Source organism: Gopherus flavomarginatus, chromosome 5 (genome assembly GCF_025201925.1).
Source record: "Gopherus flavomarginatus isolate rGopFla2 chromosome 5, rGopFla2.mat.asm, whole genome shotgun sequence".
NCBI lineage: Eukaryota > Metazoa > Chordata > Testudines > Testudinidae > Gopherus > Gopherus flavomarginatus.
In genome coordinates, this window is record NC_066621.1 from 27,239,146 (window position 1) to 27,260,800 (window position 21,655).

The 21,655-nt window shown below is 44.6% G+C and overlaps 1 protein-coding gene across 3 annotated transcripts in view; it reads left to right on the forward strand.

The window, feature by feature from the left end:
- KDM5B (lysine demethylase 5B) overlaps positions 1 to 21,655 on the forward strand; it is a 207,948-nt gene that overhangs the window by 89,071 nt on the left and 97,222 nt on the right. For all 3 annotated transcript variants that reach the window (XM_050956074.1, XM_050956076.1, XM_050956075.1), the window contains 2 exons: positions 6,082 to 6,263; positions 20,394 to 20,556. In XM_050956074.1, coding sequence (XP_050812031.1) covers positions 6,082 to 6,263; positions 20,394 to 20,556 — 345 coding nt within the window. The remainder of the gene's footprint in view (positions 1 to 6,081; positions 6,264 to 20,393; positions 20,557 to 21,655) is intronic.

The window sequence follows — 21,655 nt, forward strand, 5'->3', positions numbered from 1 at the left end:
AAGGAAATGGTATTGCAGTCTTGGAGGACTAACATTATATATAAGCAGACTTTTAAAATGATACATGTGCATCTTAGAAGTTGACAGCTTCCAAATTATATTTCTTGAAACAGTAGCCTAATTTTATTGCAGCCATTCCTAGCACAGAGGTTTTCTTTAAAGAGGAGCAAGTGCATTGCATGTTAAAGTTCTTGTTATTTTATTGACCTTATTTGTATGTTTTTCAATCTAAAAAAACTAATTTCTTCTATCAGAAGTAGCCCTCTGAAAAGTTTTGCTGCCTTCTTTGATTTCTTATCTATATGTGATCAATGTCTAGCATACATATGCTCCATGTGCTAGAGATTGGAATGCTTTAGCCAGCAGTTTTTGTTGGTTCCAGCCACTCCCTGCATAGTCTCAAGCTCCCTCTTCTCTTGAAGCTATGAAAGGGAGCAGAGCATCCAGCCAAGCCTTGGTTCCTTTCACTGCTTTAAGTTGTGAGATAGAGCTGGTTGGCCATGTCCCATCTTAGCCACTCACATATTAGTTTATCTGTAAATAGATTAGTTTGTGGTAGTTAGGTTATATTATCATTTACTTGTTAGGTTTTTAGTTTAATGGTGTTTTGTTTTGTTTTTCCAGTGTCTGCTCAAAATTCTTGAGGGTTTTAAACTTTGTCATTTGCTATGAGCCTTAATGAAACTTCCTCTAATAGTCTGTATTGTGTGGATGAAGAAAATGTTAAGAAAAATGTAAGGATTGGATTGGAAGTCCCGATTGATTCAAACATTCATAGACGATTAGGATTTGAAGAGACCTCAGGAGGTGATCTAGTCCAACCTCCTGCCCAAAGCAGGACCAACCCCAACTAAATCATTGCAGCCAGGGCTTTGTCAAGCCGGGCCTTAAAAACCTCTAAGGAGGGAGATTCCACCACCTCTCTAGATAACCCATTCCAGTGCTTCACCATACTCCTAGTGAAATAGTTTTTCCTAATATCCAACGTTAGACCTTCCCCACTGCTGCTTGAGACCATTTCTCCTTCTGTCATCTGCCACCACTGAGAACAGCCTAGCTCCATGCTCTTTGGAACTCCTCCTCAGGTAGTTGAAGGCTGCTATCAAATCCCCCTTTACTTTTCTCTTCTGCAGACTAAATAAGCCCAGTTCCCTTAACCTCTCCTCATAAGTCATGTGCCTCAGCCCCCTAATCATTTTTGTTGCCCTCCGCTGGGCTCTCTCTAATTTGTCCACATCCTTTCTGTAATGAGGGGCCCAAAACTGGCCACAATGTTCCCAGATATGGTCTCACCAGTGCTGAATAGAGGGGAATAATCACTTTCCTCGATCTGCTGGCAATGCTCCTACTAATGCAGCCCAATATGCCATTAGCCTTCTTGTCAACAAGGGTACACTGTTGACTCATATCCAGCTTCTTGTTCACTGTAATCCCCAGGTCCTTTTCTGCAGAACTGCCACTTAGCCAGTCAGAAAACAGGCTAAAACTTTTTCTCTTAGAGAAATCAGTTAGGCCTGCTTCAGACGCTCAAGGGACTCAGGATCCTCTCAGTTCGGGATAATTGTTAGCACAGATGCTTCTGCTGTGGCCTTAGCCTCTGCTCAGGCAGATGGGAGTAAACACTCTTTCTGAAAGGAGCTTAGGGATCAGGCCACAACTAAAACAGCTTCAAAAAACGGACTCCGAAGTCCCCCACTGTCTTGTTCTTGAAACAGATCTGCTTCTAAAATGACCCTGAGTCTCTGTTGGCTCTCATAAAGAGGGAACCCTGAAGATCACTGCTGCCAATGGTATCTGATTCTCTGGCACTGCACAGTTGGGTTGCTTCAGTAGCAGTTGTGCTGTCCTCTGTTCTACCTTCTTAAGCTCCAGTATAATAAGAAGAATAGCAAATATGGCAGGCGACCAGCTTGGCTTAACAGTGAAATCTTCGGTCAGCTAAAACTCAAAAAAGAAGCTTTCAAGAAGTGGAAATTTGGTCAGATGACTCGGGAGGAGTATAAAAATATTGCTAGAGCATGTAGACATGTAATCAGGAAGGACAAGTCACAGTTGGAGTTGCAGCTAGCAAGGGATGTGAAGGGTAACAAGAAGGGTTTCTACAGGCATGTTAGCAACAAGAAGGAGGTTAGGGAAAGTGTGGGACCCTTACTGAATGAGAGAGGCAACATAGTGACAAATGATGTGGAAAAAGCTGAAATACTCAATCCTTTTTTTGCCTTGGTCTTCACAGACGAGGTCAACTCCCAGACTGCTGCACTGGGCATCACATCATGAGGAGTAGGTGAGCAGCCCTCTGAGCTGGACGTGCAGAAGTCCATGGGTCCAGATCTAATGCATTAAGGGTGCTGGGGGAGTTGGCTGATGTGATTGCAGAGCCATTGGCCGTTATCTTTGAAAATTTCTGGCAATCGGGGGAGGGTCCGGACGATTCAAAAAAAGGCAAATATAGTGTCCATATTTAAAAAAGAGAAGGAGGACAATCTGGGGAACTACGGACCCATCAGCCTCACCTCAGACCCCGGAAAAATCATGGAGCAGGTCCTCAAGGAATCCATTTTGAATTGCTTGGAGAGGAAGGTGGTCAGGAACAGCCAGCGTGGATTCACCAAGGGCAAGTCATGCCTGACCAACCTGATTGCCTTCTATGATGAGATAACTAGCTCTGTGGATATGGGGAAAGCGGTGGATGTGATGTATCTTCACTTTAGCAAAGCTTTTGATACGGTCTCCCACAGTATTCTTGCCAGCAAGTTAAAAAAGTATGAATTGGATGAATTGACTATAAGGTGAATAGAAAGTTGGCTAGATTGTCACGCTCATCGTGTAGTTTCAACGGCTCAATGTCTGGTTGACAGCCGGTATCAAGTGGAGTGCCCCAGAGGTTGGTCCTCGGGCCAGTTTTGTTCAGCATCTTTATTAATTATCCAGATGATGGGACTAATTGCACCCTCAGTAAGTTTGCAGATGACACTAAGCGAGGAGGAGAGGTAGATATGATGGAGGGTAGGGAAAAGGTCCAGAGTGACCTAGACAAATTGGAGGATTGGTCCAAAAGAAATCTGATGAGGTTCAACAAGGACAAGTGCAGAGTTCTGCACTTAGGAAGGAAGAATTCCATGCATAGCTACAGGCTGGGGACTGACTGGCTAAGCAGCAGTTCTTCAGAAAAGGACCTGGTGATTACAGAGGACGAGAAGCTGGATATGAGTGTGCCTTTGTTACCAAGAAGTCTAGCGGCATATTGGATTGTATTAGTAGGAGCATTGCCAACAGTGATTTTTCCCCTCTATTTGGCACTGATAGGGCCACACCTGGAGTATTGTGTCCAGTTTTGGTCCCCCACTATAGAAGGGATGTAGACAAGTTGGAGAGAGTCCAGTGGAGGGCAATGAAAATGATTAGGGGGCTGGGTCACATGACTTATGAGGAGAGGTTGAGGAAACTGGGCTTATTTAGTCTGCAGAAGAGAAGAGTGAGGGGGGGGATTTGACAGCAGCATTCAATTACCTGAAGGGGAGTTCCAGAGAAGATGGAGCTCGGCTGTTCTCAGTGGTAGCAGATGACAGAACAAGAAGCAATGATCTCAAGTTGCAGTGGGGAAGGTCTAAGGCTGGATATTAGGAAAAACTATGTCACTAGGAGACAAGTATCAGGGGGTAGCCTTGTTAGTCTGTATCCACAAAAACAGCAAGGAGTCCGGTGGTACCTTAAAGACTAACAGATTTATTTGGACATAAACTTTCATGGGTAAAAAACCTGAAGAAGTGGTTTTTTATCCACGAAAGCTTATGCCTAAATAAATCTGTTGATCTTTAAGGTGGCACTGGGCTCTTTGCTCTTTTCACTAAGAGAGTGGTGAAGCACTAGAATGGGTTATCTAGGGAGGTGGTGGAATCTCCATCCTTAGAGGTTTTTAAGGCCCAGCTTTACAAAGCCTTGGCTGTGATGGTTTAGTTGGTGTTAGTCCTGGTTTGAGCAGGGAATTGGACTAGATGATCTCCTGAGGTCTTTTCCAGCTCTAATATTCTATGATTCTGTGATGCATCAGATGAGGTATTTCCAGTAGCTATAGGGAAGTGTCATTACCATTATACAAGGCATTGGTGAGACTCATCTGGAATACTGTGTACAGTTCTGGTATCCCATGTTTAAGAAAGATGAATTCAAAATGGAACAGGTTCAGAGAAGGGTTCTTATGATGATCAGAGGAATGGAGAAACTTCTTTATGAGAAGAGACTTAGAGGCTTGGCTTGTTTAGCCTAACAAAACAAAGGATTAGGGGAATTATGATTGTTCTCTATAAATACATATGAGGGATAAACACCAGGGAGGGAGGGAGAGGAGTTATTTAAGTTAAGGGCCAATGTTGGCACAAGGACAAATGGATATAAACTGACATTATTAAGTTTAGGTTTGAAATTGGACAAAGGTTTCTAACCACCAGAGGATGGAGATATATTTTCCCCCAGGTCAGATTGGCAGAGACCTTGAGGTTTTTTTGCTTTCCTCTGCAATGTGGGGCATGGGTCAGTTGCTGGTTTGCACTAGAGTGAATGGTGGATTCTCTGTAACTTGAAGTCTTTAAATCAGGATTTGAGGACTTCAGTAGATGAGTCAGAGGTTATGAGCTTATTACAGTAGTGGATGATTGAGGTTCTGTGGCCACAATGTGCAGGTCAGACTAGATGATCATGATGATCCCTTTTGTTCTTGAAGACTGAGTGTGTGAACACAGTGCAATCTTTCTACAATGGAAATGATAATTCATAATATTCTTGATTGCTATTTATCTTTGAAAACTTCAGGTCTTTCAGTTAATTCTCTGCATGTCAATTTGAAAGTTGCTTTGGCTCATCTTTGTCCAGTTTAGAATTATACAGTCTTTTTTTCTCATCCTTTGGTGATTTTTTTTTTAAGGTCTTAGAATTTTCCCCCTTACGCAGCATCCTACTCCTTTTGGGATCTCACTGTTGTATTAACAGGATTTTCAAACCATTGTTTTTTGTTCCTTGTTGCATTTGTCCCTGAAAACAGCATTTTTTAGGGCTATTACATTTCTCACATAATGTGATTGATTTGCAAGCACTTATGGCAGGGTATAGTTTATGATTTCCCACAAAGTCTGGATTATTCTCAGACTGTACTCTAAATTCCTTCCTAAGGTGCTGTCTGATTTTCGTTTAAATTGATTGATACATTTACCAGCATCCTTTGTGAAACACAGTCAACCAAGGGTAAAGTTGCAGTGCACACTTTGGATATCCTTATGGGTCTGGCCCTTTTATTTGAAAGGATAAAATCATTTAGATCATCCCCAAGGCTTTTTTTTTTCCTCTCTATTGCTGAAAGATCTAAGGGTCTCAGGGAGTTGCAGCCCAGAGAATTTCTAGATGGGTATCAGGTCAATTTACAGCTCCCTGAGAACATTAGAGCACATTCAACCAAGGCACAGGCAGCCTCATTTAGAGGTGTTCCTTTAATTGCTATTTGTAGGACTGCCACTTGGGGTAATGAATGTACGTACCGTCACAAAACTTTTACTCTCTTGTGGAGGCAGCATGTCCAGATGCTTGATTTTTGGCAAGGATGCATTAAAATCCCTGTTCAATGAGACTTGCTTATTTCTCATCCCTTCTTTTATGGATACTGTTTGGGAGACACCAGACATGGAACACACATAGACAAGCACTCAAAGAAAAAATGGAAGTTACTTACCTGTTCAGTAACTGGACTACTTTGGATGTGTGTCTATATGTATTCTGTAACATACCCTCATTTCCTCACAACTGCTGAGTCTAATACTTGGATTGGGTAGTGGTGAAGGAACCGAGGATAGTTGGTTGCTCCACACCCAGGGGAAAGCTTGAGGCTATGCAGGGAGCAGGTGCAATCAATGGACATTGCTGGCCAAAGCCTTCCAATCGCCAGTGCATATGCATCAGACTTGGAATACATATAGATAACACATCTCAAAGAACTTCAGTTACTGAACAGGTAAGTTACTTCAATTTTGAATTTTTGTTGTTTAGTTGATGTGGCTTAGACCAGTGACTTTTTTTTTTCTGTTCCACTTTTAGGAATATCTTGATAGTGGCTGGAATTTGAACAACATGCCTGTGATGGAGCAGTCTGTACTTGCTCACATCACTGCAGATATATGTGGAATGAAATTGCCCTGGCTTTATGTAGGAATGTGCTTTTCTTCATTTTGCTGGCATATTGAGGATCACTGGAGCTATTCCATTAACTATCTGCACTGGTGAGTTTTGGGGAGGAGAGGGAAATAACCCCAAAACCTCCACTGATTTGTAGGGACTGAGTTCACATTGTAAGTGCATAGATTTTTCAGGCTGAAGGAACTCTTTTATGGTAATCTAATCTCACCTCCAGCATAATACATACCATAGAATTTCACCCAGTGAAATCCTGCATCACACTCAATAAATTGTGGTTGAGCTAGAGCAGGAGTCAGCAACCTACAGCATGCATGCCAAACACGGCACGCAAGCCAATTTTGAATGGCACGCAGCTTCCTGCCATGTTCCAGGCCCCAGCCCCACTCAGCCCCTCTGCCCACAGCTCTCCCCTGCTGGGGAAGGAGGCAAAGCGTTGTCCTGTGGCAGCCAAGCTTTCCCCCTCCCCCGCTACTTCTCCTAGCATGGGTGCTTTCCTGCCCCCCCCCCGCGCCAATCAGCTGATGGCCCTTGCGAGGGGGAGGGGGAAGAGCAGCAGCTTGCACGCAGCTCCGTGGAGAATGTAGAGAGAGGTAAGGATGGAGCCTTGGGGAGGGGGGTGGAACGGGACATATCCCTTCCAGCCCCCTGCCATGAGCCGCTCAGGGCAGGGGGCTGGGAGCACCCCTATGAGTTGAGCACCCCAGCCGTCTGCCTTGACACCCCCCCACACACTCAGCCTTCTGCCCTGCACTCCCCATACCCTCAGCCCTGACTCCTGCACTCCCACACCCCGCAGCCTTCTGCCCTGCACTCCCCCACCCCAACACACACCCAACCTTCTGCCCTACACCCCCAGAGCCCCATCCCTCTGCCCTGAACCCCCACCACACCCATCTCTCTGCCCTACATTGCCCACATCCCTTAGCCCTCTGCCCTGAACCTCTCACACCCCAACACACACCCAGCCTTCTGCCCTGAACCCCCACACCCCCATCCCTCTGCCCTGACCCCTGAACCGCGCCCCCCCCCCCCACTCCCAGCATTCTGCCCTACACCCCATACACATTTCAGGGCAGAGGGCTGGGATGTGTGTGGGGTGTAGGGCAGAAGGCTGGAGTCCCGGCTGCAGGCCCTCCTCAGCCCGCTGCCGGCCTAGGTGAACAGAACCCCAAACTGGCAGTGAGCTGAGCAGGCTGGTGGTATAAGATCAGCATTTTAATTTAATTTTAAATGATGCCGCTTAAACATTTTGAAAACCTTGTATACTTTACATACAACAGTAGTTTAGTTATATAATATAGACTTATAGAAAGAGACCTTCTAAAAATGTTAAAATGTATTACCGGCACACGAAACCTTAAATTAGAGTGAATAAATGAAGACTCAGCACACCACTTCTGAAAGGTTGTCGACCCCTGAGCTAGAGCCTGTCTTTTAAGGACATCCACTCTTGATGGAAAGACATCCCTTGCTAAATTATTCCAAAGGTTGCTTATCCTCAATATTAAAACTTGCACCTAATTTCTAGTTTAAATATGTCTAGCTGTAATTTACAGCTATTAGATCTTTGTATTATTTTGTCTGATAGATTTGAGTTTTGTGCTATGAGAAATCTTCTGTCCCTATAGGTAGTTGTTGATTATGATCAAGTCAGCTCTTTAATCAACACAGTGTTGAAGGGAGCCATTCTTCTTAGCCACAAAATAGATGAATGTCCTAAGTCTCTCGCTGTGAGGCACATGTTCCACACTTCGACTGCTTCTTCTAGCTCTTACCTGAACCCTTTCCAGTTTTTCAATGTCCTTTTTTAAAAATGCAGACATAACTGGAAATATAATTCCAGTCCTGGTCTCACCAGTGCTGCATGCAGAGATAATACCACAGTCCTACTCAGTATTCCTCTGTCGGTACATCCAAGAATCATATCAGCCTCTCTTAGCCACAGCTTTGCAAAAGGAGCTCATTTTAAATTACAATTATATATACAATTAATTTCTCTTTTCAGAGAGTCACTGCTTTCCAAAATAGTTCCCCATCCTGACATTAGTCTTTGCTGTCCAAACTCATATTAAGAAATGTAGTTCCAACTGCCTCGCTTCTCCATGGCAAAGCAGAAGGAACATTAGAAACCACTCTGTGTCCTGTCTGCAACTGTAGACATTTTTCTAGCCTTTATTTTAAATAGTTGATGTGTTTAACTGAGTGTAATCCACTTTAGAGTAATTTGGGGGAGGAGATAATCCCCTTGCTACATGTCATGACCCAGCCTCCACTTCCAGCACCAGAAACCTGTCCTTCCTCAGCCTCATTCACAGTTCATTGGAGGTGAGGCTTCAGGGTATGAGAAAATGACTTCTAATGATCAAGGGGTGCCTATAGGAGGTGTTATCACTGAAGCTACTTTGTCGAATAAAAATATAGACTCCTTAGTGGCTTGTCCTCTGGACAAATTTCTACAATTTCAGGGGCTGCTCAATAGGATGGCCCACACCTTGCAGCTAGAAATGAGATTAAGGCCGAAGACAGGATCGCCCCCTCCCCCCTCTAAGTAAAGGACTCCTTAACCTGGCCAGAGACATCTGAATAATGCCATCTACTTCACCTGCAGTATCTAAGAGGATGGAGATCTCTTGTATTAATTTTGATGGAATATAGGGCTCAGAGAAAGTGTGACCTGAAGCACAGTTTCACTGTGACCTGAAATGGCCCAATATTAAATGTATGCAGTGTTGTTGTAACCATGTTGGTCTCAGGATGTTAGAGAGACACGGTGAGTGAGGTCATATCTTTTATGGGACCAACTTCTGTTGGTGAGGGAGAGCTTTCGAGTTTACACAGAGATCTTTGTTTTAACTCAGCCTACTTATTTTCTATGGCAAACACACCATTAAGCTTTCTCTTAACCTTTTATTAAAAATACAGAAAAAGAAGGGGAAAAGTTAAAGTATTAAATAAGGCTTTTATTTTAACCATAATCCAGTTCCCTTTTTCTTTAGATGTAGAGTGACTTTTTTTTTATAGGGATTTGACAGTTTCTTAGCTGGTAACAACAATGGTCATAACTGTCCTTTTTGGGAAACAGTGAAAGTGAAGATGGGCTAGAACTGTTGCTGCTGTTAAAGTCCAATCCTTTTTCCTAGAAGATAGAACAAAACAAATACATGTAAAAGGAGAAAGAAGAGAACAGCAAAGTTAGAAAATGCAGCTTTTATCTCTGGTGTTAACTTTCACTGGCATCCTCACTGCTGGAAAAACACAGGCATAGCACACAGTTTTATCAGCCACTCCAACAGCTGGCAAACTTGTACCAGCGGTGGGCAGTTTAGTGTATCACTTTTAGCTGCCTCTTTGGTCACAGGTTCTCAGCAGTTTTGCAAAATATACAGTTTTGGCTGGCTAAGCCAACTCTTTTTATTAAAAGGAAGAAAGAGAGGGATAGGAAGAGAACATAAATGATGTGGGGAGAGGACAAAGTCTCACATCCCAGGCGGTGGTCAGGATTCAGCCAAAGCCAGTAAAGGTGGCAATGTCACCTGGGTCCTTTGCTCTGGCCTGGTCAGTCGGGACCAGAATAATGCATACTCAGTGGTGTAACAGTGGATCCCAGGATCTCAGGATATGGTGGAGGTGGCAGCTATTAAGGTAAAGCTCACTCCTTCTGGGCATTTACCCAATTTTTACCATAGTAGCAGCATAATTCAGAAAACATAGTGGACCAGATGTAACTTTTGTTTCACTCTCTAGGTCTTCAGATCAAGTGGGACAATTTCTGTTTTATCCCCTCGTCAGAGAATCTCCTTTAGTCCAGCCTGCCACTGTGAAATGATGTGGTCAGAAATGAAGAGGCTATCTGTCCAACAGATAGAGGATTTGCACCTGATTTCTCTCTTATCTGTGCAGTTTTGAACTACTTACTATACATAAAGGGTTCTGCACTGTTTACAGCATCCATAAAGGTTCACCTACATGCTCTATTAGTGTATTACCCCCAAGCACCCTCCTTGTGGTTACTTAAAGGCCTGACCACTCTCTTTCCTTCCATGACATAGCTTGTCATAGAATCATAGAAGATCAGGGTTGGAAGCGACCTCAGGAGGTCATCTAGTCAACCCCCTGCTCAAAGCAGGACCAATTCCCAACTAAATCATACCATGTCACTCTCTAGGAATTGAATTTTGGTATTAACAAAACTCATGGAGTTCTGTCCTCCCCCTTTTGAGCCCCTGCAGGGTTAGTCCTTGGAACACCAGGCTAACAAAATGGCCATTCTGATAGCTGTCGCGTCTGCCAGGAGGGTCAGCGAGTTGCAGTTACTGATGGTTTTAACTCCATGTGCCTCACTGCACAAGACAAGATGGTCCTCTTGTCATGAATTCAGCTGGCTCCAAGTGCAGTTACCTAGCACCCAGTGAGAGCAACTGAGCCCAATATCTTTCACTAAGTGATTGTGCTGATTGGACACAAGCCAGCAGATGATCATTCAAGCCTTGTAGCAACAGCAGCACAGTGGCTGTTCAATGCATTCTGTGCCTGCACCTGCATTGTACCTGCTTCCTGTACTTGTTCTTGCTCCAACCTGCAACTGTTCCTGCTCCAGGCCCAGTCTCTATCTTCCTCCAAACGTCTTGGCTCTGACCACTGGGTTGTCTCCTGACCATGACTGGTTCAGCTTTGACTGCTGCCTGTGGCCACTGACTCCATGACTCCAGTTCCCTCATCCTGTTCTGCGACAGCCTCTAGACCTGACTCCCATTCTGATCATTAGTTTGCACTACTTTCACCTCAGTGTGTGACAGTTTGAGCAGCCTGCTAAAAGATAAGATGGACATCACCTCACAGTATGGAGGTACCCAGCGGGAGCCGAACTCACCCTCTCTAATATTGTCATAGTCCTGTATGATCTGTGTAACCAGGTCACCATGCAGCATTACCAGAATGCAGTCCTTCAGTCCCAGGTGCAATCCCAGACTCCTGTTCCCCTAATCCTTGCATCCTCATCCCATAAGCCCCAGATGCCCCTAGCTGAGAAATTTAATGGAGACCGTGCCAAATTTGGGGGTTCTTTAATCAGTGCCATCTTCTGTTTGTGTTATGGCCACAGATGTGTGCTAGAGATTGGTTCTGAGTGGGATTAGTAATTAGTCTGCTTGTCAGAGGGGCCCTGAAGTGGGTGTCCTGGCTCTTGGAGGGGTCTAGTCCTCTCTTTGAACACTTGAACTTTGTATGGGCAATGGCCGGCGTCTTTGATGTCTCAAATCGAGAACATTCTGCAAAAGCTGCTCCCCATGCCCTAAAGCAGGGACCCCGGTCCATTGCTAAGTATTTAGCTGCATTTCAGTGTCTGGCCACAGACACCCCACTTTAGGCATGGGCTCAGTGACTATCAAAGATGAACTAGCACTGGGAAACTTCCATTTAGTTTGGGAGACCCAAAAGCTCCATGTCCATCATGTGCATGCTGTTCTTGATCAGCTTTGCCAAAATCAATTTGATGTCAAATTTGTGTTTCTCAGGTTTTGCAAGAATACTAGGGTGTTTGTGGGCCTTGTCATCTCCCTAGTGGCACTTGTCAGGGGCCCTCGGAAGATGGCTGCTATTGCCAAGTGGAAGATGCCCTCAAATATATATGGGGTACAGTGGTTCTTTAGGTTTGCAAATTTTTGCCATTAATTCATCAAAGGCTTCTCTAACCTAGGCTCTTCTATAACGTTGCTCCTCAAAAAGGGGTTCATGTGGTCCACTGACACACAGGTGGGTTTTGACCACTTGGAAAAAACCATTCCTTTTGACCCATCTAGACCCCACAAAGGTCTTCATAGTCTGGACCGATGCCTTGGACATCATGATGGGTGCAGTCCTCTTTCAGTTCACAGGTCCTCACCAGGTGTCCCATCCCTGCACTACTTTCTCTCAGAAACTGACTCCTGCAGAGAGAAATTATGATGTACAGGTTGAGGAGCTGCCTTCAGAATGGCATTACCTCCTTGAGGTGGCCTGCGCTCCTGCCAGGTTGGGACAGATTACAAGAATTTGGAATATCTGCAGACAACACAGTTACTCAACTAATATCAAATTCACTGGGCCCTTTTCATCTCTTAATTGACCTTACAGTTGTGTAATGTCCAGGGACTAAGAACAAGAAGGCACCTTTTCCTGCAAGGACGAGTAACATGAAGTGGAACAGAAATCTCTCAGCACCATCCTTGAACTCTCCACTTAGTCTATGGGACCATCCAGTGGCCATCTGATGACCACTATGCATTCTCTGCTCTGAGGTGATCTGTTTGTGGTCCCAATCTGCAGGTCTCTAGGAATCACTAGCACCTCCCCAGATTCAAGGTTTTGCCTGCAACAAGACCACATCTATTGTGGGTATCACCTCTGCATTCCTGAGGGCGGCTCCTGGCGTTGGGCGCTAAGACTATGTCATGACTTACCCATGGTGAGTCATTTATGTCAGTGTAAAACCTGGAACATAATTACTAGGTATTGCTGGTGGTCAGCCCTACAAACAGATGTACAATCATGTGACCTCTACACCTGCACAAAGAAACCACAAGTAAGTCCCTTGGATCTCCTTCAACCGCACCCCACATATCTATGTTGATGGTCCAATTTTTCTATGGATTTTATTGTGAAATTACCATGCTCTCAAGGTCACTGTTATCCTGACTGTGATGGTGGTTCTAATCAAGCTGGCCCATTTGATTCCCTGCTGCACTATTTCATCTGCCTGTGAAAACCACACCAGTCTTCCTGGAGCGTGTCTTCTAGTATCAGCATGCTGTCATGCATAATTTTGGATTGAGGTCATCAATTCATTTCTTTGTTCTGGCAGGAATTTCTCCAACCCTGCACCAAGTCCCTTAGCACAACATCCTACCATCCACAGATGGCCAAGATAAAAAGAATCCTATCTATCTCATAGAACCTTGAAAGGTCATCGAGTCCAGCCCCTTGCCTTCACTAGCAGGACCAAGTACTGATTTTGCCCCAGATCCCTAAGTGGCCCCCTCAAGTATTGAACTCACAACCCTGGGTTTAGCAGGCCAATGCTCAAACCACTGAGAGTCAGAACTTGGAGCAATATCTGCTGTTTTTTGAATTTCCGTCAGGATGATTGGCTTCCACTACTGTGTTTGGATGAGTTGGCATACAATTTAACCTATGCTTCCATTCAACTTCGCGAATTTCAGTTTTCACCCCGGTTTCATCCAGACCTACCAGAGGGCTCTATCATCCAAGCAACCATGGTCCTGGCCCTCCACCTTAAACAAATACACCAGGACCTCAAAGAACACTTACTGGCTGCTAAAGGATCTTATACAGATGGAGGAGGGATGGTTCAGTGGTTTGAGCATTGGCCTGCTAAATCCAGGATTCAGAGTTCAATCCTTGAGGGGCCATTTTAGGGATCTGGGGTAAAAATCTGTCTGGGGGTTGGACTAGATGACCTCCTGAGGTCCCTTCCAATCCTGATATTCCATAATCGATGATAACTAACCAAAAGAGATGAGCTGCCCCAGCCTTGCTGTAGGGAGTAAGGTTTGTCTCTCAACTCAGAACTTATAAACTGACAACCATTACCTGAATCATTGAACAAATAAACACAGAGGCCTCAGCTCCCAGAATCTTTCAAGATTCATCACATCTTTTGTGTTTCCCTCAAGACATTCATTGACAGTCTCTTCCCTGACCGGGTAGACCCAACCCCAGGAAGAGGAAGAATACGAACTGATTTCAGATTGGTCAGTTAAAGCTCCAGTATCCGATAGACTGGAAGGAGTGTACAGGCCAGAGAGGTGATCTTGGGAGCTGGAAAATAATGTTCACACTCCTGACCTCCTTCAGAAATTTCACCAATGATACCCTGACAACCCAGGGCTGAGGACCCCATGAGGGAGGGGTACTGTCAGGAGCTTAACTGGCTGCAGGCACAACCATCTGGCAACCCAGTGAACTCGGCTGGGTGCAGTAAGCTCTCATAGAGTGACTGTGCTCCCTGATTGGACTTCCAGCAGATTATCATTTAAGCCATGTAGCAACAGCAGCACAGAAGATGTTTGATGCATTCCATGCCCACAGAAGGTCCATACCATTTTCCTGTACCGATCCGTTCTCCAAACCCATGCAGGGCCGGCGCTTCCATTGAGGTGAACTAGGCAATCGTCTAGGGCACCAGGATTTTCGGGGGGGGCGGCATTTTGCTGGGGGGTGGGCAGCAGGCGGCTCCGGTGGACCTGCCGCAGTCGTGCCTGTGGAGGGTCCGTTGGTCGTGGCTTCAGTGGACCTCCCGCAGGCACCACTGCGGCAGCTCCACCGGAGTGGTGGACCAACGGACCCTCTGCAGAAATGGCTGCAGCAGGTCCACCGGAGCCACGGGAACGGCTCGCGGGGCGGCGAAATGGCCGTGCACCTAGGGCGCGAGAAACTCTAGCACCGGTCCTGAACCCATGCCTGTTTCTGGTCGAGCCCCAGACTCTCTTCTCCTAACCCTTGGCTCTGATCAACTCACTTGTCTCCTGACCACAACTTTGAGTTTGCTCTAACCACTGGCTTGTCTCCCAACCGTGACTCCAGTTCCACCTTCTGGCTCTTCTCAGACCAGTATGGCTGACTCCTGTTCTGACAACTAGATCGCACTGCCTACACCTCAGTGTAACCAGTGTGACACACCTCCATCCCCCCGTCCCAAGTCCGTTTCCATACTGGTCATAAACTTCCACAGGTTTTCACATAAGCCAATTTATATCCCTTAAAGTGTGGTTTGGTTAAAGAGACTAGAAACGGCACTTTCTTAAACAGCATATCTGATCTCTCTGAGTGTTCAGAATCGTATTTGTTGTAATTAGTGACATTTTATCTTTTATTTCTCCTAGCATTTTGGCTATGGGAAAGGGAATTGAATTCCATTCTTCCTCATACATCAACAGGATTAACCAAGTTCCTATTGCAAAAACCTTCATTACCATTTTTTTTAACATCCTTTAAAACGTGGACAACTAGAGCTGTACACGATATTCCAGTATTGGTCACACCTGTGCAATATAGAGACATACCTACTCAAACAACAAGGAGTCCACTTTTTACCCATGAAAGCTTATGCCCAAATAAATCTGTTAGTCTATAAGGTGCCACAGGACTCTTTGCTACTTTTACAGATCCAGACTAACACAGCTACCCCTCTGATACAGTACTCCCTTGTCAGTCAGGGAGATCATTAGCCCTTTTTGCTACACAATCACACTGGAAACTCATCTCAAGTTGCTTGTCCACTGTGTGACTCCCTAAATACTTTCCAGTACAGGCCCCCAGACTGCAGGCATGGCTTGTTTTCCTTGTTCCTAAGAAGAACATAAGAATGGCCATATGAGATCAGACCAAAGATCCATGTAGCCCAGTATCCTGTCTTCTGACAGCATCAGGCGCTTCAGAAGGAGTGACCAGAACAGGTCATTTTGCGCACGCACACACACACATTCACTCACTCACTCGCTCTCGCTCTCTCTCTCTCCCCCAGCTTCTAGCAGTCAGGTTTATGGACACCCTGAGCATTAGGTTGCATCTTGGCTAACAGCCATTGATGGACCTATGCTCTGAGAACTTACCTCATTACAGTTTTGGGCTTCACAACATCCCCTGGCAACAAGATCCACAGATAAACTGTGCAATATGAGAAGAAGTATTTCCTTTTGTTTATTTACTGCCTATTGTGTTTCTGCAATATCATCCCTGTTCTTGCCAGATTCCGTGAGCAGGTCCTGCCTCATACCAGGTCTCTGATACAAAGACGTATGTTTCAGGCTCTCTTCCTACTACACCTATTCTTTTCATTGGGTAAGCCCTGGTTCATGTGTTATGTAAAGGGGTAAATGACACTTCCTTATTCATTTTCTCCACAGCATTTAAGATTTTATAGGCTTTTATCATATTCCCTCAGTAGTTGCTTCTCCAAGCTGAACAGTCCCAATCTTTTACATATCTCCTTACATGGAAGCTGTTCCATCCTCCTAATAATTTTTGTTGCCCTTCTCTGTACTTTTCCCAATTCTAATGTACACCTCTACCCTGATATAATGTGACCCGATATAACATGAATTCAGATATAATGCGAGTAAAGAAACGTTCTGGGGAGGCGAGGCTGCGCACTCCGGCAGATCAAAGCAAGTTTGATATAATGCGATTTCACCTATAACACAGTAAGTTTTTTTGGCTCCTGAGGACAGCGTTATATTGGGGTAGAGGTGTACTTTTAGGAGATGAGGCCACCAGATTTGCTTGCAGTATTCAAAGTGTGGGTGTATCATAGACTTATATAATGGCATTATGATATTTTCTGTCTTATTATCTATCCCTTTCCTAATGTTTCCTAAAATTCTGTTAGCCTATTTGAGTGCTGCTGCACAGTGAGCAGATGTTTTCAGAGAACTGTCTATGATGACTCCAAGATCTTTCTTGAGTGGTAACAGCTAAGTTCGACCCCATCATTTTATATATATAGTTTGGGATTATATTTTCTAATGTGCATTACTTTGCATTTATCAACGTTGAATTTAATCTGCCATTTTGTTGCCCTGACACCCAGTTTTGTGAGATCCTTTTGTAACTCTTCACAGTCTACTTTGGAACTAACTATATTGAGTAATTTTGTATCAGATATATAATCTTGTTTTTGGCTGTATTAAAACACATTTTATTTGAAAGGGCCTAGCTTACCATGTGATCCAGGTTGCTATGTATAATTGCCATGACCATCTCATTTACCATTCCACCTGTATGTGTTACCTGCAGATTTTATTGGCAGTGGTTTTATATTTATCTCCAGATCATTTACGAAAATGTTGACTGTCATTGGGTCTACAGCCTCTCTAGAAACATCCCCATTTGATGCCACTACTTTTTGAGATCTGTCAGTTACTGATACTGTATAGTGTTAGTTTTTTAATCAGCATGTCATGTGGAACTAAGTCTTACACAAGTTTGACATTTATGCAGATATCTTTATTGACCAAACTTGTAACCTTAAGCAAACCTGATTTAAGTCTTTCATTAACTACACCTGTTTTCCATAAAACCATGTTAACAGACAATAATTATGTTCTTGTCCTTTAGTACTTCATCAACTGAATCTCTTATTAGCGACTTATCAATTTTTTGAATTTTGAATATTGGCATGAGCACTCATCCAATTTCCTGGAATTTCACCTATTGTCCAAGATTTATTAAAAATTAATATCAGTGGCTGGAGATCTCATCAGCCATCTCTTTTAGGACTTTTGGGAGCAAGCCATTTGGGCTTACTGACTTTAAGAATGTTTATCTCTATTAGTTGACATCTAACATCCTTCTTCATTACTAATGGATTGGAAAGTAATTCATCATTCTCATCTGATATGAATATTCCATCCTGCTTCTTTCCAAATACAGAAAATGAATACTTGTTGAACACTTGTATCTGTTATGTAAGAACATAAGAACAGCCATACTGAGTCAGACCAAAGGTCCATCTAGCCCCAGTATCCTGTCTTCCGAATGGCCAGTGCCAGGTGCAGAACAGGTAGTCATCAAGTGATCCATTCCCTGTTGCTTATTCCCAGCTTCTGGCAAGCAGAGGCTAGAGACACCATCCTTGCCCATCCTGGCTGATAGTCATTGATGTACCTATCCTCCATTAATTTATCTAGTTCTTTTTTGAACCGTGTTATAGTCTTGACTGTCACAGTATCCTCTGGCAAAGAGTTCCACAGGTTGACTGTTCTGCATCTTTAATGACAATTTTATGATGACTATTTAGTGTTGGTCCTATATTCTTACTAGGATTTCTTTTGTTCCTGATAAGTTTTTTAAAAATTTCTTCCAGCATTGGATTTTTCCTTGGTGGTTTTTATCTTTATCAATTTTCTGTACTTCACATCTTCTAATTTTATGTGCATTGCTATTTGTTTCTCTCTTTTCCATTTGTTATACTGTAACTCCTCACTTAACATTGTAGTTATGTTCCTGAAAAATGCTACTTTAAGGGGAACAATGTTAAGTGAATCCAATTTCCCCATAAGAATTAATATAAATAGGGAGGGTAGGTTCCAGGGAAATGTTTTTTGCCAGACAAAAGACTTTTCTCTCTCTCTCAAACAGTTTAATACTATACACAGCAATGATGATTGTGAAGCTTGGTTGAGGTGGTGGAGTCAGGGGGTGAAAGAGTGGGATATTTCCTGTGGAATGCCTTACTGCTAAATGATGAACTAGCACTTGGCTGAGGCCTCAAGGGTTAACACGTTGTTAATGTAGCCTCACACTCTACAAGGCAGCAGGAATGGAGGGAGGAGACACAGCATGGCAGAGAGAGACAGACAGACACACACACGCGTGCTCCATCCTGAGCCCTGTCATGTCCCCCCCCATTGCTCTGTGGAAATGGGTTACAGGAGCGGGCAGAGGGAGACACCCTGACATTAGCACCCCTTTTCCCCCTCGCCCACTCCTCTCACCCCTCTGCACAGCAAGCAGGAGGCTCCCGGGAGCAGCTCCAAGGCAGAGGGCAAGAGCAGCACATGGCAGTGAGGGAGGGATAGCTGAACTGCCTGGCAGTTGATAGCCTGCTGGGCGACTGCTGCACAGGGAACTTAGGGGAGCTGATAGGGGGCTGCTGGCCCACTCTGGTTCCAAGCCCCCACCAGCTAGCTCGAACGGGCTGCTCTTCTTGCAAGCAGTGAACAAAGCAGGCGGCTGCCAAGCAATGTTCTAAGCAAGCATTGCGCAACTTCAAATGAGCATGTTCTCTAATTGATCAGCAACGTAACAATGAAACAACATTAACCAGGACGACGTTAAGTGAGGAGTTACGGCATATTGCTTCTGTGGTGATTATGCCTCAGCCAGAGCTTGTAAGGCCCAGGTGGAATTTGTTGTATTGCAGTGAAAGAACACTAACATGAGCAGATTTGCTCTTGAGGCAATAAAAGTGGAATTCCACAATATACTTTCATAGGCAATTTCAGTTAAGTCTGAAGAAAGAACCTATATTATTAAATGTTAAGAGTTAGGGCAGTGGATAGAGCAGGGATGGGCAAACTTTTTGACCCAAGGGCCACATCTGGGTATAGAAATTATATGGCAGGCCATGAATGCTCATGAAATTGGGGTTGGGGTGTGGGAGGGGGTGAGGGCTCTGTCCTGGGGTGTGGGCTCTGGAGTAGGGCCAGAGATGAGGAGTTCAGGGTGCAGGAGGGGACTCTGGGCAGGGGCAAGGGGAATGAAGTACTGGGTTGTGTGTGAGGACTCTGGCTTTGGGTGCAGGCCCTGGGGTAGGGCTGAGGATGAGGAGTTTGGGGTGCAGGAGGGTGCTCTGGGCTGAGACCGATGGAGTCAGGGCTGGGGCAGAGGGTTGGGTGAGGAAGGGGTGGCTCAGAGGTGCAGGCTCTGGGCAGCACTTACCCAAGCAGCTCCCGGAATCAGTGGCATGTCCCTCTCTCCAGCTCCTATGCGGAGGTGTGGCCGGATGGCTCTGCTGCATGCTGCCCTGTCTGCAAGCACCACCCCTGCAGCTCCCATTGACTGCGGTTCCCGGTCAATGGGAGCTGTGGGGGGTGGCACTTGAGACGGAGGCAGCATATGGAGCAGAGCCCCCTGGCTGCCCCTATGCGTAGGAGCCAGAGGGGGGACATACCACTGCTTCCGGGAACCACATGGAGTGGCCCCAACCCTGCTACCCAGCTGGAGCAGCGGAGCGGAGCAAGCCGCAGACCCTGCTCCCCAGCGGGAAGTCGAGGGTCAGATTAAAATGGTTTGCGGGTTGTATGTGGCCCATGGGCTATAGTTTGCCCACCCCTGGGATAGAGTTTTTGGATATGTCTATGTGATAGGCTAATACACTCTATGGGGTGTGATTTCTAAAGTGCACTAATGTGCTGTGCATCAATTGGTCCGTGTAGACTAAAGGTTCCCTAGTATACATGAACAGTATTGTTTCAAACAGTGCTACCTTAAAGTGCACCAGTAAGAGCTATGTGGATAAATTAATGCACAGCATGTTAGTGAGCTGTAGAAATCACAGCCCTGTACAGCACATTACTCCACTATGTAGAGAACCCTTAGTGCACTCCTAAATAGTGCTTATTTAGAGTCTTTTCAGTACAATGTGAAGCAGGAGCCTGTTAATGTGAACATACAATCTTGTTTATATTTAGCACCTCCTTTTTTTAAATTTGCAGGGGGGAACCGAAAACGTGGTATGGAGCCCCAGGGTATGCAGCTGAGCAACTGGAAGATGTAATGAAGAAGCTGGCTCCCGAGTTATTTGTGTCTCAACCTGATCTTTTGCATCAGCTTGTCACCATTATGAACCCAAATACGCTGATGGCCCATGGAGTGCCCGTATGTCATTGGAGTTCTGTGCTCATTGTCTTTTATCTCCTCTTCTTTTATGTTGGCTTCTTCTGTAAAGTTGACAATTTAAATCAATTTTTAACACAACTTTGCAGTAGCTTTTGCATGTATTGCACAGTATAGAAGTAATGTATCGGACAAATTACATTTGTTTGAACTGGTATAATGGGCTGGTTTGAAAGGATGGGCAGTGCAGTCATTGCTTTTTAGGCTCACTTAAGATGGTTATTTCACATGCTCTTCTCCAGAGAGATCTGTCTCAGTGGATTTCAGTTCCTGGGTCCATGTTCCACATAAGGTGGTTTGAGTTTTTGAGGCACTTGTGGAGGCTTGTCAGGTGCTCTTTAGTTGGACACTAGAACCCTTGGCTGCCCCCTGTTTGTTCCAAGCTTATTTCGTTTCTGATGGTGTTTGGAACACAACTTTGCAGCAGAGAGAAAGGAGCCATGACTTCTTTGTAGATCTTCCCTGCAGTGCTGAACAGTTTGGCAGTGCCTCATCTACATCCTTCCTCTCTCATATTTCCTGTCATGCTGGGTCATTATTTACCTATTCAAGAAAATGCATCACTCACCATCCTTCCTCTCAGACCTTGAAAGAATGTACTTTCCATGTACTTAACTGGCTTTTGAAAGGAGCTGACCTTGGAACCCAGTGGAAACACGGGGGAGTGAGGCAGTTTTAAGGTACCTAAAGTGTGATTTCAGAGACATAGACGTTTTAAGTTGTGGGAATTCTTGCTTGGTCTCATGGTGTTTCCAAAAACAAGAAATTACAGGTAACTTCCAACCTCCTCCCCTCCACCACCTGCACATTTTAAAACATCTCCATCTCAGTATATACTTCAGCAGCTCACTAATCTTAAACTTAATTCCGCTTTATGTCGAGCCTAGTGACTTTCATATATCACTTGTGAAATGAGACATATGGCTCTCATTTTAAATACTTCCCTGACCAATACATGCATCTCAAAATTGCAATGATAGCTAAATTCAGAGACCACAAAAATGTGTGGAATATGCAAGTTTATCTTGTCCTGATTTAAGATGATCGATGAGGTCACATTAATTGATTTGCTGCAGATTTA